The following is a 25,230-nucleotide window of genomic DNA, read 5'->3' on the forward strand; positions in this document are numbered from 1 at the left end:
TGACAAAAATGATCTCCATCAGACGGTCTTCTGTGTAGGCCAAGAAGCATTCCTAAAAAGAGGCAGAGGAAAGCAAAGATAATAGCCACCATACCTGCCTCATAGCAGAGATGTGAAGTTGGTCAATACCTCAACACCTTCATCACATCCTCTTAGATTTGTGAGGTTATATGAGGAATAGGACTATGGAAGAAGAGATTAGAGCAGTAAGACCCTGCAAAGGTGGCTTTCAGCTGTGGACGTTGCTATCCCTGAATAAGACAGCAGAGCCTATGAGGAAAATAGTGTTTCCTGCACTGGTCAGACAAGACCAAACTRAAGATTTTTTGTGAACTGACCCTTAAGCATTGCAACAATCCGTATTTCTCATTATGTATAAAGTTACTTCACTTCTTTGCCTCGTATCAAGCAGACTCTGAAGCAAGTCCAAACACCAGGTGTGCTAAATGTCTGATGCATCTCTCTGAAGTGATCTGAAGGAACTGTTGAATTGTTCAGCATGTTCAATCTGTTGCACGTCAAGTGGAGTGCCATTCTGCTCAGACRCCTTCTGATGCACTGCCATATCTCTGCTGTTGATATCCTAASGCTTCTTCTAGAATTTGGTCTACCAAAGTAAGGTGTTCCTTACCGTTCTTCCTGCTTTGTTCCTCTCTACCCCCACCCCAGTGCTGCTTTTCAAGAGTCTTGAGTGTTACAGAGGAAGGATTGGTAAGTGTAGCTGTCTTTACAGTGCTTAAATGTAAACTGACCCAGATTAGGATATCTAAAGCCCCCCAGTGATCCAGAATAAAGATGGCAGGTGCACCTGAGGAAGATGACTGCTTATCTTTCATTGGTTAAAACTGACTGTGTTACTATATTCAGTGTCCTCTAGCAACGATTGACTTKTGCCACCGTCAGATAACCTGACATAGTAATAAGGATTATGTTGTGTCATGTTTAACATGTCAGGAGTTGTGTTATCAGAACTGCAGGCTAACCTGGAACCACGGTGATGCATCACGTGTAGAAGTTTCTTGCTCACTATCGTAACCTCTCGGCACTTAAGTTCATCGTAAAAGTAGCAAAAAAATAAGTTCCGCTAACAGAATATATATACATATATATATATATACATACATATATATATATATATATATATGGGAGAGACTATGGTCGTGCATTCAGAGGTACATACATAGAGGGGCTACAGATAAGACTCAGTGCTTCCCACCTCTATGTATGATGGATTCACAGCCAGCTGAAGTAGGAAGCATCATGTAAACACAAATACCAGACTGATACTTAGTGATTTGGGTAAACTGGGTCACTGATGCCCACTTTAAACAGGTGATTCCATTCCAAAGTTAATCCTATGTTTGGCARCAATTGCTGACACAACCAAAAAGAGTCCAAAGATCAAGATGGATCGAAGTAACACTATTTCCTCTTTCCTATGCTCTGTTTTGGATTGCAGCATATAGGCATTGTTCCTGCTTACATATAAACTTGTCTTCTGCTTTTAAATTATACTAGTATTTTAAGCACAGCTAAAAGCCATCGCTTGACAGCAAAACTTACTTTGAACAAATTCTTCAGAATATATATACATAGTTTGTGACTGAGTTTATAGTCTTATGTGGTTTATGATTGAGTTTTTCCATGTGTTCTCTGCAGAATGACTTTTACTTGCCAAAAAACAAAACAAAACAAAGTGCTGTATATATAATCAGTTTTTATATCACTATGTAATGTCATTTGCTATAGTTCTCAAGACAGCCACTTAATGAAGTAAAGAGTTTGATCATCCTAACTTAAAAAAAAAAAAAAAAGGAAAAGAAAAGAAAAAAAACACCAGCAAATTGAATGATGCCTTAATAGACCTCATCATTTTAGATGCTCTTGGTGGAAAAATCCAGCAATTAAAATCTTCAGGTCCTGCCCAACCTCAATGCATATCCATCCATTAGCCTCCCCACCTTAAATATCAGGCTTGACTTTGCATGCAATACACAAGCCTTAGAGCAAGAGATGTTTTAGATAAAATAGTGTTGTGTTGCTTGTGTATACAGTGCTCCTTTACAGAGATTTGTTTAGTGCTTATTGGGCAGATTATAAACCAAGAAACAAAAACAGCTCCTTAACAATAAACAGTATGAGGCTTAAAAACTTGCCTTATTTGTCCCCAAACTTGCAAGACTGTAAGCACATACTTTCATGCCTAGAGGTTAGTCAAGGGCAGTGGGTGTGGGGAATATATAGTGCTTTATGAGACAAAATAACAGAATTAAACTGTAACCTGTGAAAAACATCCTGATTAAAAAAATATATATATATGCTATAGCTGAAGTTTTACCCATATGTTGTTTTCCTGTTTAGCAATGAAGAACAGTCAAAAACACTAAACATAGGAAAGTAATGAAGTAGCAACTGCTAAGTATCTCTGGCTTTTCCTGTATGTTAATGCTTAGTTTCATTTTGAATAATAACATCTTTTCTACATGTTTTATTTAGTACTTCAGGTATTCTGAACCCCCCAGGCCTTGTGCAGTAAGCAGAGCATCACACTTGGTTTAGCAGGTACTTGTGAATTTTGAGTTATCTTTCAAATTACAGGCTCATGACTGATTTTGATGAAAGTGAGCTCACAAAGATATTTAAAAATGTGGTGGTACGTGGCAAAACATGCAATGGCAAATGCCTGCCTGTGCCCAAGGTATCTGAGTTGGAAATGAGGGCACCCTAAATTGTATTGGTGGAGGACAGAGGAAAGTGCAAAGGAAGGCTTTTATGCTTCTGCAGCTGGAGGTGGTAATGGTTCCTTCAAAGCAGGAGACACTTGCAACTTTTGCCTTCCAAAATGTGGCATTTGCCCAATTGTACAAGTGCACTATAGAACTTCTATTGCCTTAAGATGTAAGAACAAGCAGTTCCAATTACAAGAATTGAAATAGCTGTCAGCTTACCAGTTAGCGAGGTGCTTTTTGCATGGAAGGCCACAAGGGCTTCTCCTGCTTCGCTTTTCTACACTATCAGAAGCAGCAGTCACAGCGGGATTATCATGACTTGTAATGGCAGCTTTCATGGTCACGCTAGGGTTTGAGGTGGTTTGCATAGCATGAGGAGTACACACAACACAAGCCTTCCGCCTTTTTAAAGAAGCAGGGACTTAAAAACTAAGCTGGATACAATGCAAGAGGTAAACTTGCTTTAATTACTTCACCCTCCTCTGCTAATAAGTACCACATCTCCTGGAGGCGGTGGCTTTTTTGGATACAAGCAGTGACAAGTGTATTTTTAGTTTGCATAAGCATAATACTTAAAAAAAAAAAAATCAATATAAATAAGCAACTGAATAGGTACATTTGTTGTGATGCTTTTGTGCTTTATTATGGGCTCTCTACTTGTGCAGTCCCCATCGCTAAAGATTGGTCAACAGTGAGACAGGCCGGTGATGGGGAGACGACTGAAACCAGTCTATCCAGGCCTGACAGCTTCCACTCCCCATCCACCCACAAACACACTGGCTAACCCCAGGCCAGTAGCCTAATCGGCAGCCGCTTGCCTGGCTTCTCCTTGTGTGGTTATTTGCAACCCCAACAAGCTGCCTTGTTTGACAGGACAGACCTAGGACTTGGTGGCTGGTGTTGGTTCCATTTTTTAAAAATCCCAAGATGGATTCAAGTCTTTATCCTGAAAAGGATTAGTAACGAAGTCTGCTGTGCTCAAAGCGAAAGCTTGGTGCATGGTGTGTGTGTGTGTGTGTGTGTGTGTGTGTGTGTGTGTGTGTGTGTGAGATGCACAGGCGTAGCTAGGTGTCTGAAAGACTGCGAAAGCGGTCTGTGTAGTTTGTAGTCCTTGAGGAGTCAAGGCGAAGGGAAATGGGGCTCTTCCAAGCCCAATGCCACGTGCACACACAACCCCTTTGCCCCCATCTAGGGCTGGAAACAAAGACTGATCTTACTTTACAGCTTTGCCAGTAGATGGAGCAAAATGGGCAGTAGGATATATATGCTTTTCTACAGTCACTGAAATCACATGAATTTGATTAATAATAATAATAATAAAAAAAAAAGCAGTGATCACTGGGAACAAGGAATATGGATTTGTTCAGCTGTTTACATTTGCTAGAAGGTGCTTATTAATAGTATGCTGTTACATATGGATATTTAACTGGAAAACTAACCTTGACAAAATTTCTCCAGCTCTCATCCTTGTTGGAGCAAGGATGAATTCAGGTACACAAGTGTATTTGTGTTATGACAGCCTTCCTTGAGGTACTTCGGTGCCTCTTGTGAGAGAATAACTTCCGAAAATCACTAAGCCAGCAGTCTCGCATCTTGTCCGCTTCTCCAGAGCGCATCATGTGTGGGTGTCTATCCTCTTCCTTTTTCTGCAGTTCCTCTTTTATTATTATTCTGGCCTTTGCTTTTCTTGTTTGATATTGAGTAAGAACAGTCAGTTAAAGGAGGACCTCCACGTATTGTGTGTGTGTGGGGGGGAGTCCAAAGAGGAACAATGTTCTTTATTTGTTTGAAGTTTTTTGATTGCTGGATATTACTATCACTGTAATGCAAAATAATTCCTTTGTGTTTTCCAGAATCTTGATCTTTGATATGTTGATTATCATAGCCTAAGTCTTGTCACAATATTAGATCATCTTTTAAAAAATATACTTTACAGAAGGAAGAGCAGGGAATAAGGAACTTTTTTTTGGTGTTTTAAAAAAAAACAACAACAAACTCTACTTACTTGTCAGTATTAGTTTCTATTTCAAGCAGAATGGCTGCCCTCTGCAGGTAACCGTTGTCAGCTGAGAATTTTGGATGTGTGCCCTTTTTTCTCTTCCGAGTGTCAGTGAGGATCAGTCAATGCTGTTTCCCTTGTTTGTTGTAAAGCAGAAATTACAATCCTGGTTGCAAACCTGGGCAAGCAAACAGCACTGAGGCATGGGAGCACCAGGCAGCTGGTGTGCATCTGAGTAAGATCCCCCCATAAAGCGTGCGGAGGGAGTTAAGCTGAGTCGCAAAATGCCCATCTCTCTACTAGTAAGAGGGGGTAGTGTGAAGCTGTGACTGTGGCAGCTGAAACCATTTGTAAAAACAAATGGTTTGCTGGAGGTTCAGTTTCATCTAAATGGTAGCCACCAATGTGTGCAGAAACTGGGAGATAACTGGTAACTTGAGAGAGACTTACAGAATCAAATGCAAAGAAAATTACATTAAGGAAAGCATTCRAGCCTAAAGAGTAAATGGTTTCCCTGTGGTTGGAGAGAGTTTTGGGGTTTTTTTCCTTATATTTCTTAATAGAAAGAAAGTAACCATAATGTTACRCTATGTAATAACCTGCTTCTTGATCAGGTGTAGATGATGAACAGAAAAAAGGGAGGCAGTCCAAACACTACTGAGAAGGCATTTTCCTTCCCTCAGGGATCACTAGACATTCCCCTCTCCCCTTTTTTTCCGCCCCTTCTTTAGTCATATCTGTGCAGGTTACGTTGYGCAAGTGCTTCAGCAGGCCCACCTGAGGGAAGGACCGAACGCCTCTCCGAGCTGGAAGCACTTGTGAAACCGTTCTTCCTCCTGCCTCTGCAGCATGCAGCCCCTCACGGCAGGCCGCCGCGGCAGCAGCGGCACTGGCAGCGGGGAGGGGAGGCGGTGAATGGGGGGACGGATGCTGCTGGGGTCTGGGCTGCGCCCGACGTCACGGCAGCCAGCGATAAAGCCACGCAGCGGGGCAGCAGCGAGGGCAGAGCAACGTAGGGGAGCAGGCGGCAACCTGCCAAGACTTGAGCTATCTGCCTCTTTTGGAGAGACTGACACCTGTAGACTTGATGGCAGCAGCTAAATATAAAGGTGTGAGAAGAAAACAACTGCAGCTTTGATCTGAATGTGTATATATATATATATATATATATTTTTTTTTTCTTTCCTCTTCCCCATCACTGCAGTGACCATCTCACAGTTGAGCACAATGCCTCATCTCATCCCAAAATGCTTTTCTGGCACAGCCAGCCTGAACATTATCACCACCACCAGTATCCYACCACCAGCAGCAGCTACCTGCGGTAAGAAATAAATGATTGTGAGTGTTTTTAATTAATAATTGTAATCTTTTATATATATACACACATACACAAGAAAATAGAATACAGAGATTTTGCTAATTCACAACCTCAAGCCTTCAAACACAGCGAGTGATCTTAAATCCTTTAAGAAAAGGTTGAGTGGTAGAGTCACCATAATGRAGATTTATTTTGCTATAGCTTCACTATTTTCACAAACTGTCACCATACATGTGTGCAAGTAACAATGACATAAATGTTTTACTGCTTAACATGATATTCACAGATATGTTGACTTATATTTTTTTTCTTTCAAATTTCATGTGCAGCCTGTAGGTAAAACTGTTTATATCAAGTAATAGTCATAACCATTTCAGTGTTTCATTAGTACTGTGAAAAGTGCATTTTATTTACTGAAGCTCAGTTGATCTGCAGTATCAAAAATATAAGCTTCTTGTAATATCAGTCCCAACACAGTTAACAACATTTTGCATTGAAATTCTGATGCAATACGTAGTTTAGTGCATCAGCATATTCATATGAGCTATGAACTAACTTTACTTCTTCATGTCTAAAATATTATTTGTGTCTGGTATTCAAATTTTTCTTATAATTAAAAATGATTATGTTTTGATAAGAGCTAAGTTCAGAGCTTCCAGCTAATCTTAACATTACAAATYGAGATTTTAATGTGATTCAATCTCTATATTAAACTTTAACGTTTTTTGGCTAAAAACAATGTATGTAAACATGATAATGTTTAATAATCCACCTTGACACGTTGTTTTTGTTTGTTGGTAAAGTCTCATACAAAGTACCGTATCACAGTATTAYTTCTGCTCTTCTAGAACCATTGAGTAGGTTAGAAATGTGTTAAGGGCTTTAGATTTTAAAAAGCAGTATGGCTGTATTTGGGTTCTGATAAACTAAAACGTGAAATTAATTAAGCTTTGCAGTGGAGTTTTAGATAACCAAGCCATTTCAACACAAAGGTCAGATTGGCTAATGCAAGTATGTAGCAAACATCCTGGTGTTTCTAGTGACCCAGACAGCAAACCAGARAGGAAGGATGGGTGCTGGAGCTCCCTGATGCAGTCCCGTTTGGTTGCAAACAACGTGCACAGATCTGAGTGCAGAAGGAATCAAACTGCGAGGGAATGTGAGTGTGTCCGCTCACTTCTCCGCTCCCTGCTGCTTCAGCTGCCGTTAGCTCTCTGTGGGACTGTGCTCTCTCGGTGCCAGCTCTCACCGTCATCTCGTCTTTCTCCACTGCTGCCTGTATTTGCTTTTCTGTTTCCTCATCCCACCCTCATCTCAAACGCTGCTGTTCAAACAAGTCCCTCTGAAGTTACTCTTCCTCCAAATTTTGGGGCACATGCCTTTAGGTTTCGGTAGCAACATGCAGCTATGTTTTGATATGAAATAGTATGAGGGAGATAATTCCATAAATAAGAAGTTGTGTATAGGAGCTGACCAAACTGGTGACTGAGGCTGATTACCAAAAGTAGAAAGGAAAAAAAAATAGTTAAGGCAATAGGCTTCAATCTGGTAACAATCATTGAGCTGCCTAGCTCTGACAGATCCTTAGTGAAGCACTTCGCCTCTGTCCCACATCTGGATGTCAATATGGTCTATATAGAAACAGCAATCGATTTTAGGGAGAGATGTCAGCCAGGGTTAGTGTAGAGTAGATGGAGCCAGGAATGCATCAGGATCCCTTCTTCTCCTCTTCTCCCACGTCCCAGTAAAACCATACTGTCCCAAACAAGTCTGTGCAGATACCTTTTCAAAATCAGGCTCCTGCTGCATACACGTGCTTTCTTAGTCCTATCAGATTATATTTGGTGGATCCAGGCTTAGGGTACAGTCTCTGATCAAGCCCTTCTTGAGAATCTAGGTGGAAGGAAGAATTGCTGGAGGATTCCCACTTGTGTTAGGTGAGACACTGGCTCCGAAGTCCTCAGCCCTGTTCAGATGGTAATGGGGCACATGCAGAAGCGGACTGGCAGGCCACAGGGAATATTATCTATCACAAGTTAGGCCTGTGGATTTGACATGCTCAGAGGGTTAGATAAACAGTTTGAGGTGTCAAAATGCTTATTTGCTTAAGTCTTGTCTTAGACCATTACATCAGGTAGATGGAAAGCTTTTAACACATTTTATATAGCGAAAAATTTGGAGGGAGCCAGGAGGAAGTATCATTCCATACAGCACAGTCTTCTCTGTCCCATTAGCTCTGCTCTCAGCTTTTACTGATCAGCAAATATTTAGAATTTCAGCATAAATTCTGCAATCTGATTCTTCCAAATAAATCATGTGACTGACTACTTGTGGGACTCTGCATGGGGCTTATATTGCATAAGCTATAGGATAGGTATTTTATCAGGAAAAAGGCATATAAAATGTACCATGTGTGCATGGTATGTGGATTATCAATGATTCCTAATTGGTTAAACCCACTCTAGTTTCCAATGAAATACAGAAAGCATCACAAGTGCAATAGTTTAAGTTTTCCAGTCAGGACTATCTATTGCTCATAAAAAAGGATGTTATCTTTATAATAGGAACCTGTATTTTTCACTTGTTTAGTCTTCTAAATAGCTTGAACTTGACTCTATTCACCCTGAGCATAAGGCCAATATGGAAGTTGAACAAAAAATCATTCTGAAAGGTAAATTATAGGAAAACTAACAGAGATTAGTTTTTTTTTTTTTTTTTTTTTTTTTTTTTTTAAAAAAGGTAAGCTACATGAGCAGCTGCCATTCTTTATCATCCAGAATGTCAACTGTAGGCATTAAAAACCTGAGGGTAGTTTAAAAACAGAAAAATAGAAAAATTTTTGTTTTCAAGATTCCTCTTTGTAAGCTTTATCCATCCTAAGATATGTAGAACCTATTTTGCCAATAGTTGAGAACATGGCATCATAACAACTAGAGATTTAAGTCGAATACTTGAGCTGATTTGCACTGAAGCTACAACTCCATGATTTAGAGTTGGTTAGACTTGGCCCCATGAAGGTGATTGTATGCACTGTTGATTTCCTCCACCCTTCCCTGAGAACTAGATTGATGAGGGAATCTGTCCCAAAGAAGGCAAACATAGAAAATGTCTCTACTCTTCAATAATGTAARGTTTTCAGCTGACTTATACCCATGACTGTTTTATGTTGAATAATGCCAGCCAATGTATTAACTGTACCATAAACATTCCACAAGAGTCACTGAAATGAATAATGCCATTATCTGGGTGGCTATGCTTCAGAACTGCTAGCATATTTCAGTCATAAATTAATGAATTTGAGGATTTGCTGCCTTTCTGCTAGGCTTAAAAGAGGTAATTTGCATGGAGTATTTCCAATTATTCTCACAAAAGCAGTAGCTTTCAGCTAGTGTCTGTGTTAGTGACTTGCCCGTGAGCCATGAGACTTCATGAGTCTCTCTAGGTTCTTTGTACAGGCGGATGAATTCCATCCTCTGGAGTATCCTAAATGTATCCTAAAATCTATGAAATAGACTTAAGGCACTATAAAAATGGGCCAAGAAATAAGTCAAAGGAGAAAGAATCATAAAAAATGAATACCAACTAAATTCTTTAGAAGATAGGTGAGAAGTCACTATCACAGGTGGATCTGGCTTAATAGGAGAAGATCAGCTGTATCTGATTGCTGTATTTGCATTATGGCAGCTCCTTTTTAGCAATGAGGTGATAAACGGGCTGTGACCTGCGAGTGTGTTCCTCAGAGCTCCCACCAAGAATCTTTCCTGCCTGCAGATGCCCTGTGACCCTTCCSATTTGTGAACAGTCATTTCAACGTGCAGGATACTCGGAATCCAGGATGCAGAGGTGTTAAAAGAACTTTTTAAATCCAACTGCATCCGCCTTCGCCCTCTTCCGGGCGCAAGCGCTTCTCTTCCGGCTCCGGAGCAGGAGCCCCGCCCCCTCAGCGTGCCTATTGGCCGCCTCCCGCAGCCGCCGGAAATCCTGTCCATTCAGGCGCGACGCTTCCCCGTGCTCCCCCCACGCTTTGGAGTCACCGCTTCCGGGCGGGGCGTGTCACCCTATTGGTCCAGGCACTCGCACCTCCCTGCGTGCTTTGCGCACGGCGCGTCTCGCGCTGGCGTGGAGGAAGCACTAGGACGGAGGAAGGAARAGGCCTGGAGCAATGCATGATGGGSCCCAGAGTCCGGAGCGGAGGGGCCTCCTGGGCTGTCACCTAGTGACGTCGCCTCGTGTGAGGAAGTGCCTCCTCATTGGCTACGTCCCCTGCCAGCCCCCTCCGCCCCTTTCTGATTGGGTGCGCCGATGAAGGCCAGCCAATGAGCGAGCCCGAAGGCGGTAAGGCTCGGCCCCGGCAGCCAGTTGGGGGTGGAAGTACCCGCCATGTTGGCGTGAGCGCTGGTGCTGCGCGGAGCGGGGGACGCGGGAGCGGAGCGCGGCGGCGGGAGCCCAGCCCAGCCCCTCGCCCCCCGGCGGCCGCTGTCGCCGCGTGCGGCAGGCGCCAGGCAGCGTTTCCCCCGGCGAGGCTGTAGCTGGCGGCGGGTCCCGGCGCTGGCGGCGCGTCCCGGGCTGCTGCCGCTGCGGCCTCGCCGCGGTGAATGATGCGGCGGGAGGCGCCGCTGGGCTGGGTCGGAGCTCGGGCGGCGGCGGCCCTGAGCTGTGTCCGGTCGGCGGCGGCGGGGAAGGGCGCGGCGGAGGCGGCCGCCGGGTCCGCAGCCCCCCGCGGCGGCCGGGCGAGCGCAGGATGCTGAGAGCGCCCCCGCGCCCTGCCGGTGCCGCGGGGAAAGGCCCCCCCCGGGGCTGAGCGCGGACTTCCTCCCCCTGCCTCCATCCCTGCCTTCTGCTCCGCACGCGCTCCCCTCTCCTCCCCCTCCCCGCCGCCCGCGGAGGCAGCGCCTGGCGGCGGCTCCGGGGCTGAGCGGCTCCTCCCCGTCCGGGCCCTGCCGCGGCGGGAGCGCGGGGGRCGGCGGCGGAAGATGGCGTGGGTGCTGAAGATGGATGAAGTGATCGAGTCCGGGCTGGTGCACGACTTCGACGCCAGCCTCTCGGGCATCGGGCAGGAGCTGGGAGCCGGTGCCTACAGCATGAGGTACTGACGCGGACCGGCAGGGGGGCGCTCCGGCCCCACTTGCCCCTCGCCCTGCCCCCGGCCCTGCCCGTGGGAAAGCGGGCACGTTGCAGGGGCGCGGGGGGCTCGGTGGCACCTCATAGCTGCCGCCTCTGGCTGGTCCCCTGTTCCCCCCATGGCTCGGAGGGTCCCTGCCTCCCCCCTCCCCCCGCCCCTCTCCTCCTCTGTTGCCTTTTGAAAGCTRAATCTCGCCCTGGCTTTACCTCACACCCTGTCGCCCTGTGTATTCTTTCTACCGTGGAAATGGCCTTTGCTCTGTCTCTCCGTTACGGATCTGGGTCCTGTGTTTCAGAAAGCTGTCCTTCCTTAGTCAGCAAGCGTAATTCTAGTTCATCATAAACAACTAATAGCTGCTTTCTGTTTATTTAATGTTTTAGAACATTCTTTCTTGAGCAAGTTAGCCTTGTGATTGTTGACGGGTTAGCATTGTGGTTGTACTTTACTCAGTCTCTTTATTGTTCTATATTTCTGTATAGTACACGTCTTTAGTGTTTTCTTTTTATGCTAAGTAGCTTTCTCTGTTCTTRCTAGTTCCTTCTTGATTGTTTTACAATTGAAGTATTTAAATAGTGTTTGGGTGTGCTTTTTTCAAAGTTAAGATAAAGCTCTACCTGCTTGGAATAAGTATGTTTTATCTCAGTTCTGGGCAGAGTGTTTAGATTTCTAAGTGACTTAGTGTGAAAAGGGGAAACTGCTTTTTAGATAGTGGGAATCATTCTAACTTGAGGTTTTGACAGGTTTGCCCAGTATTTTGACTCTAGTGTAGAGAAATAGAACACTGGCATTTGATAGTTTTGATGGCGTGACCCGTGTGGAAGGTAAGTATCTTCTGTCAGTGTTACCTGAACCTTGAAGGTCACCACAAGTTTCAACTATTATGTATATTTTAAGGCAGTGCTTCCTAGGTGAAGCATTATAATGACTGTATCTCTATTCAGAGTTACATATAGGGATTTCGGCTGTGCAGAAATGAAGTCTCTTTTGCTAGCATTAGGGACTGTAAGATCAGCAGGCCTGTAGTGGAAGATGTGGGTTTTTTTTGTTTTTAATTAAAAGTAACTTATTTATTACTTACAGTTCTMCTTGGGATAAACCATGGCTTCTTAGGTTTATGATGATGTTAGAGGGAAAACTAAGTGGTATAACATGAAGAGCGAAGATGATATGCTGTCATTGTTCTGTTTGTCAGTAGAAGTTAATTATTTGTCTCTTCCTTACAGAGATTGCAAAAGAAAAAAAAAATTTCTAAGAAGAATGCTTGGAAAGCTACCTAGGCTGCATGTCTCTATCTTTTTTAAGGAAGAATACACATGATCCCTTTGCGTATTAGGGGTGGGATGTATAAAACATAGCTGAAACTTCYTTTAGCTGACAATCAGTTAATAGTAGGAGTAGAGTATGTGACATAACTCGTATGTTTATTCTTACTAAAAAAACTGCTCATGTCCATTCATCAGTAATTGTAGCTTTCTTAAAAGGAAGCTGTCAGTGTGGAAGAGAACAACATTTTTCTGCAGATTCTTTGAAGAGCATTCAAAATTTTAAAAATTTCTTGAAGCCCAATTTTTGTGTTCTAACATCTTTTCATGCAATGAAAAACTGACTGTAAACAGGAAATAGTGATTCAGTTGGTCATAGTTTTGAGTTACTGTCATTTGTATCAGAAACACTTGCCCTCCCCTCCACCCCCTCAATCTGTATGAAAATTTGGTGCTATCTTTAGTGGTCAAGTTCTGGATGTTACTGTTAACTTTAATTGAGAAATGATTGTGTTGCGTAGAGTTAAGACATTCATAGCGATTCTTCCAAATACATTGTAATATCCGTGATCAGCAACGGTATCTTCCTAACCCAGCAAGAACCRTGTAATTTGGGGGGCTACTGGTCTTTTTATACAATATTAAAAATGGAGGTTATTTCAGTGGAAAGAAAAGTTTGGGGAGCTACTTGATGTTTCTCTAGTGCAACAACGGATTTTATTTCATAAAGTGAAAGCTTTGATTTAAACTATGTTAAATAATTAGGTATTACTGTAAGAACTAATATTGGAGTATTCACAAGCTGTTGTTTATTAAGTGTTTTTTTTTTAACATGTAATTTGGAAGCTTAGTATGAATTTCTATAAGTGCTTGCAATTCCAATGGTTTGTGTAGTGCTGAAATGGAGGCCTGTTTTGGGAGTAACTTGCTGATCATTTCATGAATTTGGTTTATATTTYTGGATTAAAAATGGAAGTTAATTAAACTAAATTGAAAAAGGTAACTCTTAGTTCTGAAATAGGAAAGTCCTTATAGAAGATTGTTCCAACATACATTTTTAAAATCTAAGCAGTCTAACAGAGGTTTTGGAGAATCAAGTTGTTTTGACCCTGCTGCATCTTCTAAGAGCTTGGATTGTCTTTGGGTAATTTAACAGGCTGCTGCCTGTACTAGAAAGAACGGAAACCTACTGCAGACTTACTTCCTTGTGCCGTGGAGAGCTGGCTGCAGCTTTTGGTGGTGAAGGAGCTTTGGGCATCAACGGTTGTCCAAAATTTATGAAGAAGCAAACATTAAGGTTGCCTGTTAAGATTTAGAGAACTATTATCTTAAAACTCATAGTTTTGTTTTCAAGCGAAGAAGAAGACAGGATGTTGGCTTTTTCTCACAATTTTTAGGTCTCTGTCATTCTTTTGTCTGACCTCTGTTTAACATGCCTGCGTCGTAGCAGTTACTGCCTAACTTTCCTAATTCCTCTAATACCCTGATACTTTTTTGATACTCTGCTAGTGATTTTTTTATTATTACTTTTAAGAGGAGTGATTACTAAGGTATCCTGAAAAACTTTTTTTTAAGGTGTACATCCATTACCATCCCTTTTTTTAAAAAGATGTACATAGTATTTTCTGCAGAATAAACTAAAAGACTTCTGTTTCAGTAATATATTCTATTTTTTCCACATATAAATGGAATATTTTTTTACTAACACATAGACTCTAAGCTAAAATAAAATACTGTGTACTGGTTACAACTGGTGCTTGATCCTATGTACTGCTATACAAATATGCAAATATCTATCAAGAAATAGTCCTTTAAGGAAAAATGAAACCCCTGAGCCTAAACCTTGTAGCTTTATTACCCTACATGGAACAGTACTGGTTACAAAGTGTATGTGTATTTTGAATGATAAACCTCTTGTTCTAGATCACTGACTTTTTTCTAGCTGAATGGCTGAATGCATCCTAAAAGGTCAAGGAGACCAGTTTAAGTCTTAAGGAAGAGACTGTTCAGCTTGTATAACTAACTTCTKCATTTCCTTCTTGCCTCGCATGGGGAATGGAAGTGTGGGATTATGAGCAGGACAGACCGTTTGCTGTCACTTATGCTTTATGCATTAGTCCAACTGATCAGCAATCCTTATACCATACGGTAGATGGTACAAATTAGAGCAGCTGCCTGTGTTTGAGCAGTAGGTAGARAACCCAGGGATTTTTATTTTTGAACAGATACTATTTTTAGAGATTTTCTTTGGTTCCTTCAAGGGCTTAGGAAGACACTTTTTTCCCCCCTCTCTCCAGCAAGACTTTCCTAAATTGAGGCCTGCAACCAGTTGAGTTCCCAGTATGACAGTTTGCAGGATTCCCAGGAAGAATCATTACATTTGCACTTTGTTTTTCTTTTATGCCACCTTACTTGAGCAGCTGCTTCAGGGAAAGCTGTTCCCTAGCCAATACTTCTGGTGCTCTTATCTCCTAACAAAATTGCTTTTCTGGAGACAGTGAAAGGTTAGGAAGTATCACCTCTCCGACTGCTTTCCATTTCCCTATTGTTGGTTCAGACCCATTAACAATGCCAAGCTTTGCTTTGAGATAACACATCTTTCCCAATGTGTTTGCCCTTGTAAATCATGGTTTACAGTTTCAAAAGGCCTGTGTGTTCTTGGATGTTTTAGTACTCCCACCCTAAAGCATAYAATCTAGAAGACAGATAAGGTAATRGTTGGTGGGAAGTTGTTTTGAATTTTGATGACATACTAGTTCCTATTTGTGTAAGAACAGGAGATTCTTCCCTTATGCGACTATATTGTTAGTAGGCAGGTTCTTTTTTGTGTATGTGTGTMAGGAAAAGTGATGGGGAGGGGGGAAGGTTGTATTTGGAAAATGGGTGATTTTTCTTTTCTGGCTGACAACTACATTTCACAAGCATAGGAAAAGCATAACTTACCTTTTTTGTAGTCTTTTTGTACTTTACTGATGTAGGATACAGAAAATAGGCTAACTTACCATACGTGATTTGTCCTGATAGATGTCACAGTTCAGGTGTTACGTGCACCCTTGTTTCCTCTTGAAAACTTTCTTGCTTCTGTATGCTGAAGTTTTGTTTGTGTACTTCTTCATTTATTAAGACTAGCATAGATAACTACGGTTGGAATTTGGAGATTTGGTTGCAACCTGTTTTTGGTGTATAATGGAGATTGTTTCTGTTTSTCTGGGAATGACTTTTCCTTCCTCTAGGAGGACAGAGAATGCTTTCAGCTGAATGCTTTAGACAACAAATTCTGAGGACTGAGATAAGATCTTTTCTTTTCTTTTCGCTTTGCTTCGCTTCACTTCGCTTCGCTTCAAAAATTCTTTCCATCAGGATGCTAAACCTTGGAAGATCCTAGTAATGTTTGTCCCCTAGTAATGTTTGTCCGTTCTTTCAAATTACATCAGCTAGTCTAATAAAAGATGCTCCACTCCTTCAAAACATTGCTATTCTTTTATAYCTCACAGAATAGCTTGCTTGTAATTGTTCAAAATTCATTTAGATGGGAAAAGTGCAATAAACTAGTCTTTAACTTAACAAGATSAAAAGTTATCAGGGTAGAGGAAAAAACAAAACCCATTTCTTAAAGCTCTTTTCTCCTCTGGCCTGAGATAGTTGCAACACTAGTTATTTGGAAACCTTATTTTGCCTTCATCTGGGCAGCTTTGCTAGTGGAAGCCTCAGTAAAGGTGAGAGATCCTTGATTACCTTAGATAACCTGAGCAAAGCTGGCAAAAAAAGTATTTGTTGGGCCAGCATAAATAAAAATTCCACCAGCTGAATAGGGAAATGCTACAGTGTACATAAACATAGTATCGGTGATTTACTGAGGAGAGATCACTTGCACAGCTGGGCCATTGGCTCAGTAAAAATGCAGAAATTGTATCTGGGGTATGAGAAGAAAGATGGAACTGAGAAGGCTGACCTGTTCTCCAGTTTATTTTCTTGGGTCCTGTATTGTAAAGTAAAACTAGATGCAAAGACAGACTGTCCTTTAGGGTTCCACACCTTCTATGAGTGTGGATTGCGTAATCACGTTAGTTATAGTTTGTCATTTTCAAGATAGTAGTCTTTAGTGTGAGCAAAGAGAACTGTTAGACACGTCGGTATCCTGTTGGTTCTTAGAGTTTCCTGCTCTGATTGTGGGTATACCTGTTGTCCTTTCTTTAAGTGCTGTGTTAATAGTTTTTATAGCAAATGCATGTAACTGTGAACTCTAGCTGGTCCATGTTTGAATCAAAATAAGGATAAACAAAACTTTCCTAGCTTCATAGAAAATAGRAGGAACACCATTTGTATTCTTGTGTTTCTCAAGAGTGCATGTTTTCAATGATTTTTTTCTAGGTAAACATGGACACAGCAATTTCTTCTGGGATTCTATTTTTCCTGTTACTACCAATCAAAGAGGATGGAAATGGGCTTCACTCATWACGTCTGCCCTCAAGTTAGTTTTGGCAATACGAGGGTTTCAATATAGGAAGATTTTTTCATCGCTGGTTTGCTACTACCCTATGTTGTGTACGTGCAGCTGTGTGTTGGGCTGTGCTGTAAAATAACAGAGATCCAACATAGCTCCACAAAATATTTTGGAGGGGAAAGTAGGGAGGGCAGCRGGCTATGTGGCAGGAATTTCTTATGCCAGTGTTGCCAGAAAACCTCTTGCATTGATGAACTGTAGGCTCAGGGGTATCAAATAAAACTAGTCTTCCTCTGATGCTGTTGAACTGTAATTGAAGGGTAGACCATTTGCTCTATTAAAGCTTCACTATAGAAAGTCAGAAGAGATACCTCACTTTTCTTTGAGAGGGGTCAATAGTTTTAAATCAGCTAACATTTTTTCAGTACTAACACTTAAAAAACTTAATTTGAAATACTRTTTTGACTTTAATTGCCTGCAACTTTTGTCTGTTTTTAGGTGAGAATACATGTGTATGTTTAAATGTGAAAACGCTAATGTTTCATTCTGTATGAGTGAACAAAACTAAATGTTATTTAAGTGGTATTTATTTAAAAATGGCATAGAAAGGAGTTGTAAATTATAGTAGTGCCCAGAAGACTATTTCTTTAATAACTCATACTTTTAGCTGGGAAAATATATGAAGATTCTTACACTTGCCTTTTGCTGTTTGCTAGAGCATTTTTTGGGATGATGACATTTAAGAACGTGCAATATGCTGTCTTCACAACTTGACTGTAGAATTGAGGAGCTGGATGTTCCCCCCCCCTGCCCTGGCAGTTAGTCATTACTGTTTTGTACGTCTTAGAAAAAGCAGGTATAAAGCTGGCTAAATTGTTCTTCCCTTTGTATTTGKTGGCCTCCAATGCCATGACTATTAATTTAGCTAGTTCAATCACTGTGCATGTTCTTAAGCTAGAACAGATGCATATTTATTTGTATATCATGGATAGAAAATGAAGACTTAAAAGATTTGCTTTATATTTAGGTAAAAGACTTTATAGTTTGTGTGTTACCTTTGAAAGAACTAAGAGGTTTAGGGAAAGCAAGTAATGTAGAACTTCATCGAGAATTATGGGATGTTTTGCATACTTTCCTTATTGCACTTCTGCTCCTATGTGTGTGTGTTAAACATTGTAATTGTTTCCATGTTCCTTCAGTTTTAAAGTTCCTCTTCATAGAAACAGTGACTAGTGTTTTATGTGCCCAAGCATGTTATAAGCACGGGTTTATAGTGTTGAAATCGCATCTTGGGACAGTACTTTCCCCCTGCAGAAGAAGGGCTTGTCGCAGTGCCCTTTCTTGCGTAGGGTGTGACGTGCTGGGCTGCCCTCTGCTCTGACTGCCTTCGGACTGACATCAGGGCCTGCAGCATCTGCTTGTGCCTTCTGAGTCATCCTGGAGGAGCTGAGGAGTAGCGCTCTGATCTCTTGTGAAATCTTCTGGTCTTGCCTCTGCATCTGATGTTCCTTTTGTCTATATATATAAACTCTTGTTTCAGGAGCGTTTGCTTCTCACATCTGGAAATTGCACATTATTTTCCTCCGTAGGAGGTTAAAGTATACAACCTCCTCTGGGCTCCAGGTTGGGGTCCTAGCGTCACAAATTGCTAAGGTTTGATTCAGCAGGCTTGTACTGTGTATTTGGGCTGCTTCCTGCCTTTGCCTGCTTTCATACTTGTTAGTAACATCTCCTGGGGTTTCCTCCTTGTGGAAAGAGGCCTGTTTGGGTCGTGGGTTTGTTTTGTTTTGTTTTTCTAGTTTTAGTTTCTACTTCTTGAGAGAGCCTGTAAGGTATAGGATGACTTCTTAAATTTTTCACTGTTCAGAAGCATTTTATCTTTCATGTCAATACAGCTTCTCCTGGGTAACTGGGAGGTGGTATATGGTGTGGCTGGTCTCATCAGCACTGTATACAGCTTATGCTCTGAAAGAATAGTTGGGATAAACCAGGCCCACTAGCAGGTACACTCTCCAAATCTAATAAGTAAGRCAAATAAAACACAGAAATGTCAGTTGGAATTTCACTTTTAAAATTGATTATTGCTGTTTTTTTTCTATATATGAGCTGGAAATTACAAGAACAATTACAGAAATCTGTTTAAAAACATATTCTCACAGAAATGAGGAATTTTACTTCAAAAATCTTAGAATGCAAAGAGTAAATAGCTGTRCAATAGATATAAGACATAATTTTAATGCATTTTGTAAAATAATTCTATGGTTGTGATTAATGCAAGAGAGAAAAACATGAAAGAGATGCAAGTTTAGATTAAAAAACTAAACCAACAGGTGTGAGGCAGTGTGGCTAGTCAGAAAGAAATCTTCAGTTTAGAAGCAAAGAAAGCAGAAAATAATGTTGTTTGTGGTGAAGCTGCTTTTCTTACCTCTGGCTGTGGAATGCCTAGATTGCTCTTTACTATTCTGAAACTTTACAATTCTAAAACTTTTCCTATCATTTTCTTCCATATATGAACAAATCTTGGCATATATACTTTTCCATAACTTAATGTTTTGTGAGGTTCCTGCTCAATTTTTTTTATCCTGTTCAGTACACGAAAGCCTAATAACAGGGTTGAAAAATCTTCAGTGTCAAGAGAGTTCATGGGTTAGATGTAATTATTTTGAATGAGGAGAAAGATTGTTACAGCATAACTAATTTAATTTGGGGAGTATCATTTCAAGGAATAAAAGTACACATATTGCTGCTATCAGCTGCGTTATGTTAGGCAAGTAGGTGAAATGTTATGCATAAACTGCATTTTTCGGTGGAGACCYGAGATAAAGCTGAAGTTTTCAGAGGATCAGTACAACTTTGTTGCCTGCTTAGCTCCATCAGCATTGTTGACGTATTCTAGCCTAAAGTCTTGGTGGATACCACTCAGATTGGTTTTACTAATGAATTTGGGGCAACAAAATTCTGTATGTATTCTACTGTGGGTTTTTTACGTAACATGTAACTTTTTTAATCTTGAAGCAAAACAGCCTGACCAAGTTTTTGTTTTTGTTTTTTTCAGTGATGTTTTGGCACTGCCTATTTTCAAACAGGAAGATTCCAGCCTTCCACCAGAAAATGAGCCCAAACATCCGCCCTTTCAGTATGTTATGTGTGCTGCAACATCTCCAGCAGTAAAATTACATGATGAAACTCTTACATACTTGAATCAAGGTTGGTATGCATGTATTGCAGGCTTAACTATAGTGCATGTAGCTTACTGAATATTAGGATAACTAAGTTGTAGTAATAATAGAGAAGTAATGATCTCTTCAAGAAATAAGAAATCTTCTGAAATACTGAAGAAAGAAAATGCTGATTGGCGAGAGATTTGGGTATTGAGTTGTTTATCAGTATTTCTCAGGCTTTGGATGTTCAAAAATAAATTTTCTCTCTCTTTTTTTTTGGTGGAATAAAAGATAGTATATGTATTCAGATGTGTTCTAGTTCTAGAAGACTATTATGCTGCAAGTTTAAAAGTGGAATTACTTCATATTTTGCTACTTGTAGGTACATCTAAAATAAATACATRTCAAAAATGATTTTGGATGTCTTGCTAGTAGTTTTGCTTTGTTCATCTGTGAGACTTGCAGGTGTAGTCTGTTACTGCCTCCCATTCTTCCTTTTATAGTCTATTGTTCTTTTTTCTGCCCTCTTTCCCTCTCCCACCCCCGTCCTGGCCAAAAAGCCRGCAGAGCATGTTTTTAAGAATATAAAACTGTCTCAAGTCTAGGAAGGAAAATGCAACAGCTTCAGATAGTAATAACTGCTTAAAATGTAAGACTGCTTTTGCATTCCTGTTCAAACTTGGTCGATAATAGGAAGTTACTTGGATGATATTTGTATAAAATGGTTTGGGGGGGGTGTTTGTCTGGAAACTACAGAAATGTACTGAAAGTCAACATATCAACTTCTAGTCAAAAAGTTTGTCTCACAAGGTAGCCCATTGTAATGCAGCTCTCTGAAAACAGCTACAGACAGATCTCATGTTTGAAACATAATCATGAGTGCAGCTACCTTTGCARTCTCTGTACATTTTTTCACTTTTGTCTCTGTGTTGCTGGAAGTAAACTAGATAGTTCTCTCTTGTGAGCCTACTGTTTTTTCTTGTAGCTTGTGATTGATTGACATGAAAATACCATTTCCTTTCTGCCTGCCCCCTACACTTGCATAAGGCTGTGACTGCTGAGTAAAATAATCTGAATGTAGTCATTGCTGAGTTGTAGAACCCCACTCATCTCTGGAAATGGCACTGGTGTCTTGAATTTAGTCAGCTAATATTCTGAGCTTAAATCAAAAATACTGTTGCATCTTGMATTTTTTGTTCCATGCTGATTTCCTTTTTATACATTTCTTTTTCCAGAGTTGAGCACTTTAAGAACACTAGTTCTATTTTTTTTTCCCTTTTCTTTGTGGATGTGGACCCAAAATCTCTCAATAGAGAGATGGCCCACTCTGATGAAATTAAAAGAAACAGTCTTGGCAGCACAGTCCATTCAAAAAAAAAAATATGTACACAATTTCTTTTCCATATCTATTGTGTTTTTGTAACAATTCATTTTTTCCAAATCATATGTTCCTCTGAGCAGTCTRCTATTTCAGTGTGCAGTGTGAGGATACAGGTTAAAATACATGTTGGCATTTTTTTTCTTGCTCTTTGAGTTATTTAACTTACAATTAATTGATTGCATTATAGAATTGATGTATATATTTTATGTGTGTGTTGTGTTGATAATCTGTTCTTTGTGCTAAAGTTGGAAATGCTTTTGGTAGTATGAGCTTCTGGTGATGAATTTCTAGCGCTTGAAGGTCTTTAACTGTGTGCTGAGTCCCAAAATCTATGTGAGCAATTTGCATTTAATTTAGTATTGGTATGATGACAAAGCATCATTTTCAGCTTTCCACCTGGATAAGGTCATTGAGTGCTTCGTCATGTTGCATTCAGTCTTTGTAAATACGCCTTAAACATTATTAGACTTTTCTATTGAGAAAAACTTCCATTTTTCAGGTGATTATTAGTGTCTTACAAACATATGATTGCATAATTCAGCTCTCTGCTTGAGTCAGGTTTACTCTCCCACAAAAAAAAAAAAAAAAAAAAAAATTTGTGCCCTGTGTGCTCTAGGCAGGAGAAGTACAATTGCAGCAGAATGCCAGCCCAGCAAGATGCTTTGCACTGTCTTCACAGCTTTAAACTCCGCAGAAGTATACTTTGTGTCAGGATAAAGTCTCCCTAACCAAACACGAAGCTTGAAGTTTTGCTCAGTGTGCTGGAGAACCAGCATAAATTTGCAAACTCAAGGGAAAATGTGCTTGTTATCTGGATTCTGAGAAGAGCTTGCTATTTGAGTAGCTCTGTATGAAATTATTGTAGTTGTTTCATCTGGCCTTGAAAATCTCTTTAATTTATATCAGATCTATTTTGCAAAATTGTTTTGCTCTTTCTCAGTATATTAGGTAACTTTTCCTGATGTTGAAAAATTATGTATTGCTATACCTTTTTTCAAATGAATGTGAAAACAGTCATCCAACTTCCCTTTTGTTTTAGTGCTTGAGAAAGAAAGATACATTTGCTGCCTAGGTTAAGGCATTTTCCTAATAATTTCTCTGTTAGCTGTTAGTACAAATCCTGTATACATTCACATAATTCTGTGATATAACATCTTTGGTACTAAAGCGGATTTAAAGTGGGGATAGAAATAGTTCCTGTTCTGGCAACTTGTGTTGCAGTTTATAACTGAGTTGTGCTGATACAGATATTTGTGTAATGAGTTGGATTAAGTCCTCTAAAAAAGTACTAATTTTAATCCTGGTTACTTCAGTTATCTGTGTTATAGTGCAGCCCTAGTATCAGGCTGTGTCTTGTCTTAAAGCATTTCAAGAGGATTGTAAGTAGGGGGCACCATAGAGAGCTGATACCCTGTTTATTTTTGTCAGCATTTGTCTTAGTATACTGGATTAGGAATACCAGAATTCTGCAAAGGGCATGTTTGCCCTAAGTCTGTTGAGCTGTGACATCTTCTAAGTGAATGCTTAGGTAAGCCCTGACTTTGTCCCCTCTGTCAAAAGATATTTTAATTGGCATAGTTCATATTTCTAATATGTCTAGTATTTTAAGAGATTAGGTTTTCAGCTGAGGTTCATTTGAGTAAATTAGATCTTCAAGTGATGATGGATGGTTGTTCCGGGATTTCCAGAGTTTTTAGCATGTTTAAGATTTGTTAAATGAGTACATTAGGTGGTTTATCAGTTGCAGGACAGTGTTTTAAGCTGGTGCTGTTCATCTGGATGCATGTCCTCAGAAAACTGAAGTTGTATGGAAGAGACTTCTAATGGGGAAACATTTTTAGATTTGTCAGTATGTCTAGGCCAGTGGTTCTGTGAAGATAAAGAGGATACTACAGTTGAGTCTTAAACAGCAGAAAATCCAAGAAAGAGTAGAGAAAATAGCACATATACAAGACTCAGTATAGAGATTATTAAAACCAGTGCTGTAGTGCTTTTCATGCTTTCTGAGCAGGTACATGTTCAAAATTAGAGAACAGAAGGTAGCTCGCCAGGCTGTTTTTGTATTTTTACTGAGTCTGGTAGTCCTGATTTTCTTCATCAAATTCTCATTCTTATATACCATTTGGTACCTATGAAAGGTTAGTAGCAATTGTTGAGCGAATAATCAGAAAGGTTTCTTTTTCTTTTTTTCCTCTTTCAAAATAGCAGTAAAAGGGAACAGAGAAATATTTGCAGAAGTTTTATTATTAGGACTAGATTAAAAAAAAATCTTCATGATATGGTTATGTCCATTTGGACTTACATATTATATCTCAGTGTGAGTAGAATAATGCTGGTAACTGAACAAATCTTACTAACAGGAAAATTGCTCTGTCCTGTTAAATATAAGCAGAAATGATCAGCTGCTTCAGAACTGCGTGTGTCCTACTCAGCTGCTCTGGGTACATTTGATTTTTATGTATCAGTATAGTTCTTTACTCCTGCTGGAGTAAAGAAGGCCTGTATAAGTGTAGCTTATATACATATAAAATTATGTATACATATATATACATAAATGTACTAATTGTCTAATTAAATATGGTAACTAGCTTTCTTTAAGTCTTTATTTCTGAATTCATTGCCTAAAAATCATACAAAGCCAGCAGATACTTGAACAAAATTAAACATGGGAGAATAGTATGAGTTGTTTGTATGAATGGTATAAAAACTCACAGTCAGCATTGTTTCACAGGACGAGTTTCTGGTTCTTTGTATGTTGCCTTGTATTAGTATCAAAAATAAAAGAACTGAACTTTTAAGATTATATTTTTTCAGAAATAAATGGCTGTAGAAACAAGTACATTTTACACTGCAAGTAAAATGCAATACTTATGTTTTGGAAGTATCTGTAGTTTTAAAGGGGCCAAAAGTTTTGCTTCATTGTTGCACTGACTCCTGTGCTGTGTTGTTATAAAAATCTYTTAAACATGAGTTTCAGGTACTGAAATTCATGTGTGTTGGATATAACCCAAAAGCTAATCTGGATGTGTTGAACACAAGATGGCTTTGTGCTTTGACTGTTCTACTGATATGACTCTTTTTCTCTTCAAAGGTCAGTCCTATGAAATACGGATGCTAGATAACCGGAAAGCTGGAGACATACCAGAGATCAATGGAAAATTGGTGAAGGTGACCTGAAGTTCTCTAGATAGTGTTACTAACAAAGCTCTACTGGTTGCATAGGGAAACAGTAGTTTTTAACGTTTCATTGTACTCTGATTCATGGAGGTGGGTGGGAAAAAGTGACTAGCTGATCTGACAAATAAAGAAAATGGGCACAGTGGAACCTAATGCTTAGTTTTGTTGTTTTATTTCAGGTTTACTACCAATTAAAAGAATGTACATGTATGCATGTCCCCATTTATGAATGGGTTCATTTCATGTAACTTTAGATAACTAAAGGTGAGATAATCACTTTGTGTACCATTTATGAGGTCTACAGTCTGATCCGTTTTAAGATGAGATAAATCTCCCCTGAACGTGCCCATTTCTTTCTGCTCAGTAAGGTTTTGCTGACAGCCGTGACCTCAAGTTTAGATATCTAAAGTTAGGTGAGATAGCTCTAATCTAGAGACTGCACATTTCGTAAAGTTTTTTTTTTTTCCTGCTCTCATTAGATACTTGTTCAGAATGACTGTTGACTGATATAGTAAAATATGGATACATCTGAATATGAATACCCAAGAGAGTACACTCTTTTATATGTGTATGAAAGAATTATTTCATGCACAGTTTAATAATCTCATTTTCTAAAGACTGTGTCCAGCCTCTTCTG

General features: G+C 40.0%; 1 protein-coding gene across 3 annotated transcripts in view; it reads left to right on the forward strand.

Annotated features, from left to right (window-relative positions):
- Positions 1 to 25,230, forward strand: part of UBP1 (upstream binding protein 1) — a 60,845-nt gene that overhangs the window by 14,247 nt on the left and 21,368 nt on the right. For 2 of the 3 annotated variants that reach the window (XM_085304252.1, XM_085304261.1), the window contains exons 1-3: positions 10,416 to 11,132; positions 19,930 to 20,081; positions 24,508 to 24,584. In XM_085304252.1, coding sequence (XP_085160378.1) covers positions 11,020 to 11,132; positions 19,930 to 20,081; positions 24,508 to 24,584 — 342 coding nt within the window. In that variant the 5' untranslated portion in view covers positions 10,416 to 11,019. Of the gene's footprint in view, positions 1 to 5,932; positions 6,050 to 10,415; positions 11,133 to 19,929; positions 20,082 to 24,507; positions 24,585 to 25,230 lie in introns of those variants that run through there. The other variant, XM_085304271.1, reaches the window with a different exon arrangement.

Source organism: Rhea americana, unplaced genomic scaffold (assembly GCF_003343005.1).
Source record: "Rhea americana isolate MKP2758 unplaced genomic scaffold, rheAme1 scaffold_100, whole genome shotgun sequence".
Lineage (NCBI taxonomy): Eukaryota > Metazoa > Chordata > Aves > Rheiformes > Rheidae > Rhea > Rhea americana.